Here is a 17,713-nt window from a genome sequence, read left to right as displayed (position 1 = left end):
TTGCGCTTCCTCCGTCCCCCAGTGACCTTGTGGCTCAGAGTAAGCCAGCTGTGACCGGTGGCCGGCGCCTGGGCTCTTTTATCCTGAGCGGCTTTTTGCAGCGCTCAACGCAGGAACCACAATACGAGCACCAAATTTAGGAGAATAGAGTAGAATAGAACAGAACAGGGAAAGAATAGAACAGAACAGAACAAGTAAAAAATAGAATAGAATGGAATGCAGAATAGAATAGAATAGAATAGAATGCAGAATAAAATAGAATAGAATGCAGAATAGAATAGAATGCAGAATAGAATAGAATGCAGAATAGAATAGAATAGAATAGCAATAGCAATAGCAGTAGACTTATATACCGCTTCATAGGGCTTTCAGCCCTCTCTAAGCGGTTTACAGAGAGTCAGCATATTGCCCCCAACAATCCGGGTCCTCATTTTACCCACCTCGGAAGGATGGAAGGCTGAGTCAACCCTAAGCCGGTGAGATTTGAACCGCTGAACTGCTGATCTAGCAGTAGCCTGCAGTGCTGCATTTAACCACTGCGCCACCTCGGAAGAATAAAATAGAATAGAATAGAATGCAGAATAAAATAGAACAGAATGCAGAATAGAATAGAATAGAATGCAGAATAAGAATAGAAAAGAATGCAGAATACAATAGAATGCAGAATAGAATAGAATGCAGAATAAAATAGAATAGAATGTAGAATAGAATAGAATGCAGAATAGAATAGAATGCAGAATAAAATAGAATAGAATAGAATGCAGAATAAAATAGAATAGAATGCAGAATAAAATAGAACAGAATACAGAATAAAATAGAATAGAATAAAATACAGAATAAAATAGAACAGAATGCAGAATAGAATAGAATGCAGAATAAGAATAGAAAAGAATGCAGAATACAATAGAATGCAGAATAGAATAGAATGCAGAATAGAATAGAATGCAGAATAGAATAGAATGCAGAATAGAATAGAATGCAGAATAAAATAGAATAGAATAGAATGCAGAATAAAATAGAATAGAATGCAGAATAAAATAGAACAGAATACAGAATAAAATAGAATAGAATAAAATACAGAATAAAATAGAATAGAATGCAGAATAGAATAGAATGCAGAATAAAATAGAAGAGAATGCAGAATAGAAAAAATGCAGAATAGAATAGAATGCAGAATAGAATAGAATATAGAATAGAATAGAATTCTTACTTGTTCCAGCTTCTGCCAACCTAGCAGTTCGAAAGCATGTAAAAATGCAGGTAGAAAAATAGGAACCACCTTTGCTGGGAAGGTAATGGCGTTCCGTGCACCTTCGGTGTTGAGTCATGCCGGCCACATGACCATGGAGACGCCTTTGGACAGTGCTGGCGCTTTGGCTTTGAAACAGAGATGAGCACCGCCCCCTAGAGTCAGGAACGACTAGCACATAGGTGCGAGAGGAACCTTTACCTTTAGTGTTTTACAGCTCTCTCTAAGTAGTTTATAGAGCCAACATCTTACCCCCCCGCCCCCCCTCAACAATCTGGGCCCTCCTTTTTACCCACCTTGGAAGGACCTGAGTCAACCTTGAGATTTGGACTGCCAGATTTCAGGCAGCTGGCAGGCAGCAGAAGTGGCCTGCAGTACTGCACTCTCACCACTGTGCCACCATGGCGTATACCTGGCCTGGTGCAGGATAAAAACAATGGCCACTCTAAGCATTGGGATTCCTCTCTGTGCTCCCAAGCGACATTGTGGAATAGGAACTGGGAAGGGGCGTGTGTGTGTGTGTGTGAGAGAGAGAGAAAGAGAGAGAGAGATGGGGGGACTGTGGAGCCCCCCTCTTCCTCCCTCATTTCCTGCTCCCCTCTTCCCTACAGGTCAACTTCAACGAACCCCTCTCGATGCTGCAGAGGCTGACGGAGGATCTGGAGTACCACGAGCTGCTGGACAGAGCGGTCAAGTGCGAGAACGCCATCGAGCAGATGTGCTTCGTGGCCGCCTTCTCGGTGTCTTCCTACTCAACCACGGTCCAGCGGACCGCCAAGCCCTTCAACCCGCTCCTGGGCGAGACCTTCGAACTGGACCGCCTGGAAGAACTCGGCTTCCGATCGCTCTGCGAGCAGGTGAGCCGAAGAACCGGCAGGGGGGTTGGGAGAAGGAGGGGGGGAGGAGAGAGGGCCAGGTGTTGTAGGGTTGGGGGTCCAGGCCCCTTACTCAGGTGGGTGGGCTCTACCTGTCTGTTCACCCCAGAAGATGCTGGGGAGGCGGGAAAGGGGTTTAATCCAAGGATGGTTCTTAGCTGAAGGCATGAAAGCCAGATGGGTGACTTTGGGCCAATCACCAGGAGACGGTGAGTTCTAGTCCCACCTTAGACATGAAAACCAGGTGGATGACTTTGGCCAGGCAGTCTCTCTCATCCCAAGCCACCTCACCAGTTGTTGTTTTGGAGAAAATAGCAGGAGGGATAGGGGTAATACATTCATTACTGCCCTCCGGATAGTCACTCACGCCCTCGTCACCTCAAGACTGGATTACTGTAACGCGCTCTACATGGGGCAGCCCTTGAAGAGTGTTCGAAGACTTCAGCTAGTCCAGAATGCAGCTGCGCGAGCGATTGTGGGTGCAGCTAGGTACGCCCACGTTACACCTATCCTCTGCGAGCTGCACTGGCTTCCTATTGGTCTCCGGACACGCTTCAAGGTGCTAGTCGTTACTTTTAAAGCCTTACATGGTATCGGACCTGGTTATCTGAGAGACTGCCTCCTGCCAGTCACCTCCCAAAGACCTATTAGATCCCACAGACTAGGCCTCCTCCGGATTCCATCTGCCGGCCAATGTTGGCTGGCGACCCCCTGGGGGAGGGCCTTCTCTGTAGCTGCTCCGGCCCTCTGGAACGATCTCCCCGTTGAGATCCGGACCCTCACTACCCTTCCGGCCTTCCGCAAAGCAGCCAAGACCTGGCTGTTCTGGCAGGCCTGGGGCTGTTGAATTATCCAGCCCCATCCTAAGTTATGACTGTTGCTGAATTTTAACTGTTGTTTTTTATTCTTGTATCCCCCTTCTCTTTTTATTGTTAGCTGAGTCTTTCGAGAGTAGGGCGACATACAAGCTAAATAAATACAATACAATACAATACAATTCATCCCCCATGTGATCAACTTTTGCGACCTTCTGACGAGCCAATTCCCTAAGGCGCCTGGATTCACTTAACAACTGCGTTACTAATGTAACAACTGCAGCGATTCCCTTAACAACCGTGGCAAGAAAGGTCATAAAATGGGGCAAAACTCACATAACAATTGTCTCACTTAACAACAGAAATTTGGGGCGCCATTAGAGTCGTAAACCGAGGACTACCCGTACTAAAAATTCTTGTTAATCTTCCCCTTCCCGGTCAGCTCAATAAATCTTGCTAAAGAGAACTTCGAGGATCTTGCTTGGAGAATTACCTGCAGTTTTGGGCAGCGGATGCCATCAAGGTGTGTTTCTTCTCCTCCAGGTGAGCCATCACCCGCCAGCAGCTGCTCATCACGTATACTCCCGGCGAGGCTGGACGCTGTGGCAGGAGATAACCATCGCCAGCAAGTTCCGTGGCAAATACCTTTCCATCTTGCCCCTGGGTGAGTAAACGGAGTGGTGCGGTGGCCTAGAGGCAGAGCTCTCACAGAAGGTTGTGAGTTCAAGGCAGAGGCAAATATTTCTCTCTCTCTGGGCACAATGAGAATGTATCTGCTGAACAAAACTCCATACTGGCAACAGGGAATGGCATCCGGCCAGTAAATACGCAGCTCCATTCAGTTGCCCAGACTTCACCCCGCAAGGGATTATGGGGTCGTTAAAAGGAGATGATGACTAGATGAGTAAACGGTCTCCTGAAAAAGGGATTGACGAGCGGTGTTCACACTAAAGTAAAAAAAAACTAATACAAAGGTGTTCTGACCCCCCTCGTTCCACACCAAAGCACACTCCGAGCCAAAGATAAGTTACAGCATTTAATTAACAGACAGATGGGTCCTTGGCAGCAAACCGGCACAGACAAGCTTGGGCAGCAATAAACACAGATAAGGCTTGGCAGCAATCCAGCCTGCCAAGCTCATAACAATGTTCTCCGACATTCATTCCTGCGTTGACTTCTGCAAGAAGGGCATGTGCACAAGTAGCCTTTTTATAGTCTGAAGAGGAGCCTAATGACCACCAGCTGAGTGCAATTACCTCCTGTAACTGTGCAACTGTTCCTGACGCCTATTAGCTCTTCGGTGCCATGCACCCAGGAACAACTCACTCTCCGGCTCACTCTCCCTTGTCTCCTCCCCACTGGTCCAAGGCTCAGGCGCCTCCTGGTGGCCAACCAGCCTCTCTGCGCCCTGCTCGGAGTGGGAACCCTGTCCTTGGTCCTCCACATTCTCCAGAGCCGACTCATAGGGCCCCTCGCTGTCGGAGTCTGGTGGCAGCTCCAACGGCTCCTGCTGGGCCACAACACAAAGGATACTAAGGAAAACAGAAAAAAGCAACACCTGTCATTCCATACAAAAAAGCCAACACAGTTCCAGGCTGCATCAACAGAGGGATAGAATCAAGATCACATGAAGGGTTAATAGCACTTTATAAGGCCTTGGTAAGGCCACACCTGGAATACGGCATTCAGTTTTGGTCCCCACTATGTCGAAAAGATATGGAGACTCTACAAAGAGTGCAGAGAAGAGCAACAAAGATGATTAGAGGACTGGAAACTAAAACATATGAAGAACGGTTGCAGGAACTGGATATGTCTAGTTTAATGAAAAGAAGGATTAGGGGAGACATGATAGCAGTCTTCCGATATCTCAGGGGTTGCCCCAAAGAAGAGGGAGTCAAGCTATTCTCCAAAGCACCTGAGGGTAGGACAAGAAGCAATGGGTGGAAACTAATCAAGGAGAGAAGTAACTTAGAACTGAGGAGAAATTTCCTGACAGTTAGAACAATTAATCAGTGGAACAACTGGCCTCTAGAAGTTGTGAATGCTCCAACACTTAAGCCTTTAAGAAGATGTTGGACAGCCATTTGTCTGAAGTGGTGTAGGGTTTCCTGCCTGGGCAGGGGGTTGGACTAGAAGACCTCCAAGGTCCCTTCCAACTCTCTTATTCTGTTATATCACATCTTTTATCTGTTAACTAATCCTGAAGGCTTATTGTTCAGTCCGAATCAGCAAAAGGCCATTAAGACTTACCAGAGATAAGACCCTTTCTCTCCATATAGAAGTTTATATTTATATTTTCACCGTAAGGTTAACATTTTTCTCCCGTCCCGTGCAGGCACCATCCACCTCGAATTCCACTCCAGCGGCAATCACTACATCTGGCAAAAAGTCACGTCCACTGTCCACAATATTATTGTGGGGAAACTCTGGATTGACCAGGTAAGGAGGATGTCTGTCTATCTGTTGTGTCACACCAGCATCCAGCAGAGCTGGCAGCAGAGTCGGAGAGTGAGGAGGGTTGGGGAGGAACCTGGGCCAGTCCTGGAGTCTGGGGAAGGCTCTGATGAGGGCTCTGTGTCGGAGGCAGAGAGGGGGCCAGGGCCATCCGATAGTTATCAGCTGCCTTCGGAGTCGAACATCAGTGAGGCAGAAGAACAGCTGGAGCCTGTTCCCGATGTGCGCATGCGCAGAGTTGCCAGACGAAGGGAACAGCTAAAGAACAGGGGTCGACTTGGGAGTGAGGCCAACAGGTGGGTGATGAATGGCCCCTCCCAGAGGACATAAAAGAGGAGCGAAAGGGGAGTGGAGTTTGCAGGAGACAATCTCGGCCTGGCCACTCTCCAAGCCTGATCAAGGTCGGTAATTGGGTATTATCTTGAAAGACTGTGGGAGAGGAAGGACTTTGCTGGAGAGGAATTCACTGTCAATTAAATAAAAGGGGTTTATCGGGATGAGGACTCGGCTTCCTGCTGCTGGGGAAGCCGAGGTAAGAACACTATCCCACCGCCATGCTCAAATCACTCGCCGAATAAAGAGACACTAACAGGGGGGTTGTTTTGTTTTTCTATTTAATTTTTTTAACTATTGTATTTTAATCTTTTTTTAAAATAAAAATTTGAATTAAAAGAGAGAGAGAGAAAGAAAGAAAGAAAGAAAGAAAGAAAGAAAGAAAGAAAGAAAGAAAGAAGGAAGGAAGGAAAGAAAAGAAACTTTTTTTCCCCTGATTCTTGATTCTGGTTTCTGTCAATATGGATAAATTAACCCTTTGGGTCAAATTCTCTTTCTTTTCTCTTCCAGTCCGGTGACATAGAGATCCTGAACCACAAATCAAAAGACAAATGCCACCTGAAATTCTCTCCCTACAGTTACTTCTCCAGAGACATCCCACGGAAGGTAACCTTCAGATGCACAAAGTCCCTTGGCTTGAAAATGCAAGAACAAACACATTTTCCTCTTGGGTTGGCCTTGGTAAGGGGCAGTTAAACCAGAGGTCCCCACTCAGAGGTGAAATTCAGCCGGTTCTGACAGGTTCTGGAGAACTGGTAGCGGACGTTTTGAGTAGTTTGGAGAACCGGTAGCGGAAATTTTGAGTTGTTCAGAGAACCAGTAGCGGAAATTTTGAGTTGTTCAGAGAACTGGTAGCAGAAATTTTGAGTTGTTCAGAGAACCGGTAGCAGAAATTTTGAGTTGTTCGGAGAACCGGTAGCGGAAATTTTGAGTTGTTCAGAGAACCAGTAGCGGAAATTTTGAGTAGTTCGGAGAACCGGTAGCAGAAATTTTGAGTTGTTCAGAGGACCGGTAGCAGAAATTTTGAGTTGTTCGGAGAACCAGTAGCGGAAATTTTGAGTTGTTCAGAGAACTGGTAGCGGAAATTTTGAGTTGTTCGGAGAACCGGTAGCGGAAATTTTGAGTTGTTCAGAGAACCAGTAGCGGAAATTTTGAGTAGTTCGGAGAACCGGTAGCAGAAATTTTGAGTTGTTCAGAGGACCGGTAGCAGAAATTTTGAGTTGTTCGGAGAACCAGTAGCGGAAATTTTGAGTTGTTCAGAGAACTGGTAGCGGAAATTTTGAGTTGTTCAGAGAACCGGTAGCAGAAATTTTGAGTTGTTCAGAGAACCGGTAGCAGAAATTTTGAGTTGTTCAGAGAACTGGTAGCAGAAATTTTGAATACTCTGGACAACCAGTAGTGCAAATTTTGAGTAGTTTGGAGAACCGGCAAATGCCACCTCTGACTGGCCCCAAAGTGGGGTGGGAATGGAGATTTTGCATTATCCTTCCCTTGCCACACCCACCAAGCCACGCTCACCAAGGCATACCACGCCCACCAAGCCACGCCCACAGAACCGGTAAATTTGAATTTCCCCTCTGCCACAAATCCTCCTTTTCCTGCTCTCCTTTCTCCAGGTGACGGGGGTGGTGATGGACGCCGATGGCAACGAGCGATTCGTCATGTCCGGCACATGGGACGAGAAGATGGAGTGCTCCAAGATCATTGACTCAAGCATAGGAAACTCCCTTTCGGAAGGCAAGCTTCCGAAAACGGTCTACCAGACCTTGTCCCCCAAGGTCATATGGAAGAAATACCCCCTCCCGTGAGTCTTCCCAACAGGCTTGGGGCTTCAGGGTTGACCAGCTGTGGGGTCGGGTCGTGGACGCTGAAAAGGCTCGGGTTGCTGTGTCCCAAAGAGGGATTTTTCAGGAGGCAACTGGACTTCCTTGTTTTTCTTTTGAAGACGTTTTCACTTCTCATCCGGGAAGCTTCCTCAGCTCAGACCGGATGATGGGGTATGGAAGGATTTATACTCCTTGCAGACAGCTGGTCATTTGCATCCTTTTAGAGGGTCGTTGAAGCCACTTGGAGGATTTATATTCCTTGCAGACAGCTGGTCATTAGCATCCTTTTAGAGAGTCATTGAGGCCACTTGGAGGATTTATATTCCTTGCAGACAGCTGGTCATTTGCATCCTTTTAGAGGGTCGTTGAGGCCACTTGGAGGTTTTATACTCCTTGCAGGCAGCTGGTCATTTGCATCCTTGTAGAGGGTCGTTGAGGCCACTTGGAGGTTTTATACTCCTTGCAGGCAGCTGGTCATTTGCATCCTTTTAGAGGGTCGTTGAGGCCACTTGGAGGTTTTATACTCCTTGCAGACAGCTGGTCATTTGCATCTTTTTAGAGCTGTGATGGCGAACCTATGGCACGCCTGTCAGAGATAGTATACAGGCGCCATTGCCAGCTGGTCTTCTGTTTTCCCGCGCGCACACATGCACGCTGGCAAGCTGGTCTTCACAGGCGCCGTAAAACAGCTGTAAAACAGCCATAAAACAGGCTGTTTTTGGGCCATTATCAGGCCATTTTTCTTGCCATTTTTAGCCTGTTTTTCGGGCTGTTTTTAGGTTACTTTTGGGGCCATTTTAGACCCAGAACAGCCTGAAAACGGTCCAAAACCCACCCAAAACAACAGACGTGCGCTCCAGCCAGCTGTTCTTCAGGGTTCCGGCGCTCCAGTGCATACAGACACATCCCAGTTTGGGCACTCGGTGCCGAAAAGGTTCACCATCACTGTTTTAGAGGGTCGTTGAGGCCACTTGGAGGTTTTATCTGTGTCCTCAGGGGTCACTTGAGTGGTGCAAATGGGTGCGGAGCTGCCTTGGAACTGCTGAAAGGACTGCGTTGTAAACTGGAGATAGATGAGGTCGTATCCTTCCCCCCTTTGTTGAGAGAGGGCTGTTCAATTTGGATATCTCTTTGACCCTGAAGACACAGGCAAACATCCAAGTGGCCTCAACGACTCTCTAAAAAGGATGCAAATGACCAGCTGCATGCAAGGAATATAAATCCTCCAAGTGGCCTCAATGACCCTCTAAAAGGATGCAAATGACCAGCTGCCTGCAAGGAATATAAATCCTCCAAGTGGCCTCAATGACTCTCTGAAAAGGATGCAAATGACCAGCTGCATGCAAGGAGTATAAATCTTCCAAGTGGCCTCAACAACTCTCTAAAAAGGATGCAAATGACCAATTGTTTGCAAGGAATATAAATCCTCCAAGTGGCCTCAACGACTCTCTAAAAAGGATGCAAATGACCAGCTGCCTGCAAGGAGTATAAATCCTTCCATTTCCTCACCCACAAAACCAAGAAAGTCCAGTTGCATCTTCATGAAGAGCTGAAGAAGCTTCTTGGATGAGAAACAAAACCTCTTCAAAGAAAAACCAGAAAGTTCAGTTGCCTCTTGAGAAAAAAAAGCACCTTCGGGACAACCACGAACTGAATGACGGAGAAACGCCATAGACCTTATTATGGTGGCTCAACAAAGGCGATGAGCTATTCGTAGCTATACCCCGGCGCAGGGGAGCGCCTGCTGGGGCCCCCCAGCCCTCTTACTAAGGCCCTTCCGACTCTTCCTTCTCCAGGGAAAATGCCGAAAACATGTACTACTTCTCCAAAATGGCGCTGACCCTCAATGAGCCGGAAGACGGCGTCGCTCCCACGGACACCCGCCTGAGGCCCGACCAAAGGCTGATGGAGAATGGCAAATGGGACGAAGCCAACATGGAGAAGCAGCGGCTCGAAGAAAAGCAACGGGCCATACGGCGGCACCGGGAAGTCGAAGCAGTTGACGCCCTGGCAGAAGGTACCGGAAAAAGCCACCCTTGAAATCAGTGGGTCTGGATTACAAGGAGGCACCCTTGGGTCCGGAGGGGTTGTGTGTTTGCGATGTTTGCGGACTACACATCCCATCCGTCCCTCGTTATAGCCACGCTGGCTGGGGCAGATGGGCGTTGAATCCCAAAATTGACAGAGGGGTTGTCTTCCCACGAGGGAATACGATTGCAGGCTCAGGGGATAGCCGTACCCAGGTAGTCCTCGACTTAAGAACAGTTAGTCAATGACCGTTCAAAGTTATAACGGCATTGAGGGATGTAGCGGAACTTTTGAGTAGTTCAGAGAACCGGTAAATTCTACCCGACTGGCCTTGCCCCCATCTATTCTCTGCCTCCCGAGTCCCAGCTGATCGGTGGGAAATGGAGATTTTGCAGTATCCTTCCCCTGGAGTGGGGAGGGAATGGGGATTTTGCAGTATCCTTCCCCTGGGGTGGGGAGGGAATGGAACTTTTGCAGTATCCTTCCCCTGGAGCGGAAAGGGAGTGGAGATTTTGCAGTATCCTTCCCCTGGAGTGGGGAGGGAATGGGGATTTTGCAGTATCCTTCCCCTGGAGTGGGGAGGGAATGGAGCTTTTGCAGTATCCTTCCCCTGGAGCGGGGAGGGAGTGGAGCTTTTGCACTATCCTTCCCCTGGAGTGAGGAGGGAATGGGGATTTTGCAGTATCCTTCCCCTGGAGCGGAAAGGGAGTGGAGATTTTGCAGTATCCTTCCCCTGGAGTGGGGAGGGAATAGAGATTTTGCAGTATCCTTCCCCTTGGAGTTGGGAGGGAATGGGGATTTTGCAGTATCCTTCCCCTGGAGTGGGGTGGGAATGGAGCTTTTGCAGTATCCTTCCCCTGGAGTGGGGAGGGAATGGGGATTTTGCAGTATCCTTCCCCTGGAGCGGGGAGGGAATGGGGATTTTGCAGTATCCTTCCCCTGGAGTGGGAAGGGAATGGGGATTTTGCAGTATCCTTCCCCTGGAGCGGAAAGGGAGTGGAGATTTTGCAGTATCCTTCCCCTGGAGTGGGGAGGGAATAGAGATTTTGCAGTATCCTTCCCCTTGGAGTTGGGAGGGAATGGGGATTTTGCAGTATCCTTCTCCTGGAGTGGGGTGGGAATGGAGCTTTTGCAGTATCCTTCCCCTGGAGCGGGGAGGGAATGGGGATTTTGCAGTATCCTTCCCCTGGAGCGGGGAGGCAGTGGAGCTTTTGCATTATCCTTCCCCTGGAGTGGGAAGGGAATGGGGATTTTGCAGTATCCTTCCCCTGGAGCGGAGAGGGAATGGAGATCCCACCACTGCCCTGCTTCCTCTGCAGGGAAGGACTACAGAGGCTACACCCCGCTGTGGTTTGAGCGGAAGGTGGACCCCGTGACAGGAGAGCTGATGTGCGTGTACAAGGGCGGCTACTGGGAAAGCAAAGAGAACCAGGACTGGAGCCAGTGTCCCAGCATCTTCTGAGCTGGACTCGTTGGGTGCCGAGTGAAACGCCTCCACAATCCGTGGCGGGGCGGAAGGGCCAGGTCGCTGACGAAGCGCCCTTTGGGGTAGCCCAGCCCCCCCTCCGCCTCCCCCTCCCCAGCCGCCTGGCGGAGAATCGCGCAGAGATTCAAATAAATCCCGAATTGAAACAAACAAAAAGCAAAGGGGAAAAAAAACACCAAAAAAACACACAAAAAAAGAGGCAAATCAAACAGGGATTTCCAAAAAAAAAGAGAGAGAGAGAGAGAGCTATTTTTATGCACTAATAAAATGGCGTATGATTTTTTTAAGCGACTTTTTTAAACTTACCAATTAGGATTGAGACACAAACAGGAAGGGGGTGTGTGTTGTTTTTTTTTTTTCTTTTTTCGCTTGCCAGGGTTGTTTTTTCCCCCCTCCTTTTTTAAAAACAACAACAACAACAACAACAACAATCCACGGCTGCCTCTGGGTTCGAAGTCCGCTTCTCTTTTGAGGCCTCGCTTTCGGTAACCGGGGCTCCAACGATGCGCCTCTTGTAACCGGAAACAGTGAGCGTTTCAGGACATTTTCTCCCCCCCGCCCCCTCCTCTTCTGATTTCCCGTTTCCGCGTGGGAATTGACTCTACTTTTAATCTGCCGATAATCCCCATATTCCTCACCCCCACCCCAAGTTGCAGGCAGCTCCGTATACCCGGTTGGGGGAACCCTCAAAATTCTCCGGGGGTGTGTGTGTGTGATGAAATGACGGAGGCGGCAGGAGGGCGGGGGACGACACACACGGGCAAGTTTCCTTTGTCTGGGTCTTTGGAAACCGCTGCTTTGTCTCTTTTGAAGTCTGTCCTTCTCCAGCGAGGAAGGGAGGGATTCGAACCCTGGCTCTGTCCACAGCTGAGCTTCGCTTGAAGCCCCCTACCCAGAAAATATGATGCCTTTTGATTTTGAAGATGTATTAAGCTCGCGGTGGAGAGATATTCTGTACGTCCCCGGGCCGGCTGCGTTTCAAGGAAGGCTTGTTAGAGATTTGCTTTCTCTTCTCGTTTTTCGACATTTGGAGAAAAACGGGGAAGGCAGCCGCGGCAGAACCTAGCTTCCCTCAGGCCTGCCGGCTACTTTTTCCTTCATTTGCTTCGGAGGTCTCACCCGGGGAGCGCAAGTAAGGATCCAATCGCTTCCCCCCCCCCCAAATCGGTCAAATCGCGGCCCGTTTTAGCCGTTTCCAGCACTTACCCCGAGTTTCCCTGAAAATAAGACAGGGTCTTATTTTCTTTTGAGCTCCCTCGAAATAAGCCCCTGGTCTTATTTTTGGAGAGATCTTCTTATTTTTGAGGTGCAGGAGGCAGTGTGCGTGGTCACCTCATGGCTGCGGCTGTGTTGTGATATTTTCAGAGGAAGGTTCATTTTAGTGCATTCGCTCAAAAGCCCGATGGGTCTTATTATCCGGGGAGGTCTTATTTTTGGAGAAACAGGATAGTAAAACTCTGCTGCACTATCCCGCTAGCCAAGTCCCATCACTAAGGTGGGATATTTGAATTTGGAGCAGGCAGTTAACGAGTTGCAAGCTGGGTTAATGCCCAGCCAGCTTTGGGATGCCCTGGGATGTAAGCTGCCATGCAAACTCGGGCACCACGTATGCGGAAAGCGTGGCACGACAAAACTGCGCTCGACTAAAGCGCGCCCGATTAAACCGCGTTGCTGACGTCATCAACAGGGCGACAACAGCGAGCGCGGAGAAAGAAGGGCGCTTTAAATAGCGCTTTGAAAGCAAGCCGATTCAAGTTAAGGTAAGGGTTAGGTTTAGGGTTAGCTTTAGGGTTAGGTTAAGGGTTAGGGTTAGGTTTAGGTTAAAGGTTAGGATTAGGTTTAGGGTTAGCTTAAGGGTTAGGGTTAGGGTTAGGGTTAGGGTTAGGTTAAGGGTTAGGTTTAGGGTTAGGGTTAGGTTTAGGATTAGGTTTAGGGGGGTTAGGTTTATGTTTAGGGGTTAATTTTAGGTTTAGCGTTTACAGCGTGCTTCTGTCTCTGCGCTGTTATCGCCCTGTGATGACGTCAGCTACGCGGTTTCGTCGAGCACCCTTTAGTCAAACGTGGTTTTATGGTGGAATCTGCGGAAAGCGCATTGGTGCACGCGCTCTCTCGCGCGGGCGTGTATCCTCTTGCCGTGTTAAGATCTCCTTCCTCAGGTGAATGAGAGAAAACCGGCGAGGGCAAAATGCCCTCCTGGCTCCAGTCAACACAGGGCATCCTGGGATCACCAGCCTAGCTAACTCCGTAGCAAACATCCCATTTGCAACCGGATGAGTTGAGATTCGTTTCCCCTTGTTTGCCTCCCCTGGAGGCTTAGCTCCATCTCTTGCTTGCTCAGAGTTGGCCCCGTGGAGAAGTTTTGCCAGCGTCCCTGCGGGCAAGGGGATTCTGGGGGGGCCGCAGCCCCAGTTCATCTGCGGGCATTGGCTATTTGTTCAGAGTTGGTGCATTGGGACTCTTAGCACCTTGCTATCCCTGCCCAGCGCAGGGCACCAGATCCCATGAGTCTCAACCACAGCCAGGGAATTCTGGGAATTGAAGTCTTCCCGTCTTAAAAGTTGTGGATTCCTGCTGTCCGGGTGATTTTTCCCGGTGGTCCCCAACTGATCCTCCCCCAGGATGAAACGCTCTTAATCTTCGCTAGCGGTTTGGAAGCGGGAGCGCGCTTGCGCATGCACAGAACGTCCGTGATGACGTCCGGGAGGGTGGGCGGAGCCTCCCGCCCCCACCAGATCTCCCGATCCGGCGCAAACAGCCTACGTCGGGGTCCCTGAAACATCTGGTGCTTGGAGAAACCCCCTTCCCCCTTGAGCCCAATAGGACAAGCAACTAAAGGGCCCCCGGGTGCGGAAACAGCCCTCTCCTCATTTAAAGTGGCATCTCATTACCTCTGAGAATATGTCCCTTTGTCTTCTGGGGGAAGTAAACAAGCAATAATTGGGGGGGGGGTTCTAAGGGGTCTGCTTGCCCCTCCTGGCTTCCAGAGTGCTAAAGGCATAGCAGGATCCACGTGGGATATCACTGGATGAGACCCCATACACCCTCTACCCCAGAAGACCCATTACACGCTCACACCTGGTAGCTATACAGATGTAGACCTACACATACACACCTTGTATATGGCATAACAACAGCAACTGGACGTCGGCGTCCTCTCACCGCCGACGGCAGCATACCTTTAACCTTTATTTATTTGTTTCTAATTTATATGTATGATATCTATAATATATGTACACAAATATATATATATATAAAATTATTTTGTTTAAATTTGTATGGATGTGTAACCAGAAGAAACGGAGAAATGAAGACGGAGTGAGTCCCTCTGTCTGAATCTTTTTATAGTACAAATATGTTGGACACCTTTTCAAGGTACAACGGTATCCATCTTCCCCTCACCCACCCCCTGTTTTTTTTTTTTTTTTTTTAAGATAGCAGGATCAGAAGTATAAGCTGTGTTGACTCCTACAGAATTCAGGATCCATGGACAGAAATTGTGTGACGGGTTGTGCTCAAAGGGCGACCGATTGTAGATTTCTTGGGTGTCGTCTGACCCAGAACCAAGGATTTAGTAAAGCCGAATTTCTACAGCAACCGTTCGCGTGTATGGACTTCAACTCCCAGCATTCCCCAGCCGGGGGGGGAGGGATTCTGGGAGTTGAAGTCCACACCTCTTGTCGCAGGAGAGAGAATTCATCTCTAAGCTCCCTGCGACTTGGTGTTCTCTGAATGTGTTGAGTTTCTCTGGAGCTTCCCATCCTGAACAGCAACTCCAGCTGGGATTGGCGGAAGCTTGTAGGAGGCCAACACATCTGGGAAACATCAGCTTGAGTGAGGACGGTGTCGGGCTCCTGTTTATGGAGCTGAGGATGCAACTTTTTCAAGCCAGGGTTTGCTCGAAAAATCTTTTGGTGTGTTGGCGTGCAGGAGTGGGAATGGTGCCAGAGGAGGAATTATTTGGGGAAAGGAAGTTGTCTGAACTTGCAACAGCGAAAGCCGATAAACGGGAGAAGAAGGTTATAAACGTTGTCTAAATTTGAGACGGCAGGGAAGTTTTTGCTGGGCACGCAAAATATCTCAGGCCAGGTTTTAACTTAGGGTTAATGATTTCTTTAGCTTTTTTTCCCCCCGCCCCAAAGCTCACGTTTTCTGGTTGAAAAATGCATCCTTGTTCTGAGTGCACCAGCACCGGAGGCTTTTAAGAAGAGACGGGTCTAGAGTTCTCTGCTCGGGCAGGGGGTTGGACTAGAAGACCTCCAAGGTCCCTTCCAACTCTATTATTCTGCCTAAGGACTTTTTTACTTCAGAGGCGGCTTAGAAAATGTACAAATAAGCAAAATAAATTAAAACCCCTGGAGGTTTTTTGAAAGAGAGATCGGGCAGAAACTTTTGTCCAGAATAGTACAGGATCTCCTGCCTGAGCAGGGGGTTGGACTAGAAGACCTCTAAGGTCCCTTCCAACTCTACTGTTCTGTTACTCTGCTCGTCTCTTGGTTTTATTCTGTATTCCGTAAAACGGCGACACCCAATCTTTGAACCCACTGTTTTTCAACTTTTAAGATGTTTGGACTTCCGACGCCCGGTGTCGGCTAGGGAATTCTGGGAGTTGAAGGCCCCCATAAACTTGGCGAGGTTGAGAAACACAGGGTTAACCAATTTGTCCCGAGGTTGTTATGGGATAGGAAACCACACATTGCAGAGACATGGATTCGGTCATTGTGTCTTCAGGTGTCTGTTCTGTGTCCAGCGAGCGATATATATATATATATTTTGCAACGGCTCTCATTAGACAATTCCACATGTCCGGGAGCGGAGAAATGCACTGGACACTCAAAGCAATTCGAGCCACGTTGCGAGAACAACGACAACCTCTTCCACAGGATCACCTGTGTATCTCCAGCATCCCCCCTCCACAAATCTTCCAAAAACCGGAGCCACAAACTGTAGCATTTTTTTCCTCCTTGATCTTCTTATATTGTAAAAAAAAAAAAAAAAATCTGAGCTGATGTAACGTTTTCCTGTCTCTTTCTCTCAGTTCAGCTTTAATTATGTTAACAATAAAAGATACAGGGCCTCTCTCTTGCGTGGCTTGTCTCTAATTTCCGTGGAAGTTGGGTACGTGGGAGCAAGAAATAGCTTGAATGCCTCATTGGATGACAGGTAAGGCTCAATTCTTGGCTTCTTTAAAACTGGAGTCTTTTAACGACCGCATCAGGAGTCTATGCAACTGGATGGAACTGAGTTTTTACTGGCCGGATGCCCATCCTGTCGCCAGTACGGAGTTCTATTCAGCAGATATATTCTCAGTGTGCCCAGAGAGAGAAATATCTGCCTCTACCTAGGATCGAACTCACAGTCTCCTGATTGTGAGGCGAGAGCCCTGCCTCTAGGCCACCGCACCACTCCCTTCTTTAACAATGGAGTATCGGGTGAAATTTTGCTGACACAGTCTCAAGCGTTGTAAGATTAAAAAACAAATCTCTCCCCTTGATTTTTAAGGCCTGCAATTCTCCGTCAGCATTCCAGGTTCACACAATAGACAAAAGCCAGGGGTCAGGGTTCCAAATAGCATCCAAAATTAAATCAGAGTCCGAGGCAAAGTATTGCTCAAAGTTCCAGTTTATTAAGAGAGCCATAATTGGCACATCTGGGGAAACCCGAATCTGAAAGCTTCCCGGTTTCCCCCACCCAGTTGAAAGTTCAAGATCTTGCCCCCCACACCCACAAGTCCATCCCATGGTCCAATCTTCCACTGTCATGCTGGCAGTTTCACCCATCCAATTCCGGTCAGGTGCAGAGGTGCAAAGACAAAGGATGACCTTGGCTTTCTAGAAAGAATGTTGTTATGGCTACATAGCGTCTAACTCCGTACAATCCCATTTTCCCACCATAGAAAATGCATAGTAGAATAATAGAAAGTGTGGCAGGCCAAAGATACACAAGCAAATATGGCTGCAGGCCTTTACACCAGGTTGAAGGATACTTTCGAGAGATGCACCCAAACTTACATAATAGCCAATATTCCAGAAGATAATACTCAAGATCCAATTGGCTCCCAACAGAACAGTGGGCCATATCTAACAAAATAAAATTCAGTGTAGAGAAAAGGTTTTTACTCTTGGGCCAAAAAAACACCCAAATGTACGGTTACAAATTAGGTGAAACTTGGCTCAATAGTAGTAACTGTGAGAGGGATCTTGGAGTCCTAGTGGGCAACCATTTAAATTGGAGCCAGCCGTGTGCAGCAGCTGCCAAAAAAGCCAACACAGTTCTAGGCTGCATCAACAGAGGGATAGAATCAAGATCACGTGAAGGTTGATACCACTTTATAAGGCCTTGGTAAGGCCACACTTGGAATACAGCATTCAATTTTGATCGCCACGATGTAGAAAAAGATGTGGAGACTCTAGAAAGAGTGCAGAGAAGAGCAAGAAAGAGGATGAGGGGACTGGAGGCTAAAACATGAAGAACGGTTGCAGGAACTGGGTATGTCTAGTTTAATGAAGAGGAGAACTAAAGAAAGTTATGATAACAGTGTTCCAATGTTTGAGGGGCTGCCACAAAGAAGAGGGGGTCAACCTATTGTCCAAATCAACTGAAGGCAGAAGAAGAAGAAGAAGCAATCGATGGAAACTAATCAAGGAGAG

At 48.2% G+C, this 17,713-nt stretch overlaps 1 protein-coding gene across 1 annotated transcript in view; it reads left to right on the top strand.

The window, feature by feature from the left end:
• OSBP2 (oxysterol binding protein 2) overlaps nucleotides 1-11,194 on the top strand; it is a 29,535-nt gene extending 18,341 nt beyond the window's left edge. Inside the window, exons 7-13 of the mRNA XM_032229355.1 lie at nucleotides 1,861-2,106; nucleotides 3,483-3,603; nucleotides 5,275-5,378; nucleotides 6,237-6,332; nucleotides 7,343-7,530; nucleotides 9,349-9,569; nucleotides 10,900-11,194. Of these exons, the coding sequence (XP_032085246.1) occupies nucleotides 1,861-2,106; nucleotides 3,483-3,603; nucleotides 5,275-5,378; nucleotides 6,237-6,332; nucleotides 7,343-7,530; nucleotides 9,349-9,569; nucleotides 10,900-11,042 (1,119 nt within the window). The 3' untranslated portion in view covers nucleotides 11,043-11,194. The remainder of the gene's footprint in view (nucleotides 1-1,860; nucleotides 2,107-3,482; nucleotides 3,604-5,274; nucleotides 5,379-6,236; nucleotides 6,333-7,342; nucleotides 7,531-9,348; nucleotides 9,570-10,899) is intronic.
• Nucleotides 11,195-17,713: the final 6,519 nt, after the last annotated feature.

The sequence above is a fragment of the Thamnophis elegans genome, chromosome 13 (assembly GCF_009769535.1).
Source record: "Thamnophis elegans isolate rThaEle1 chromosome 13, rThaEle1.pri, whole genome shotgun sequence".
In the NCBI taxonomy this organism is placed as follows: Eukaryota; Metazoa; Chordata; class Lepidosauria; order Squamata; family Colubridae; genus Thamnophis; species Thamnophis elegans.
Note: the sequence above shows the minus strand (reverse complement) of the source record. Positions and strands in the feature narration are given on the sequence as shown.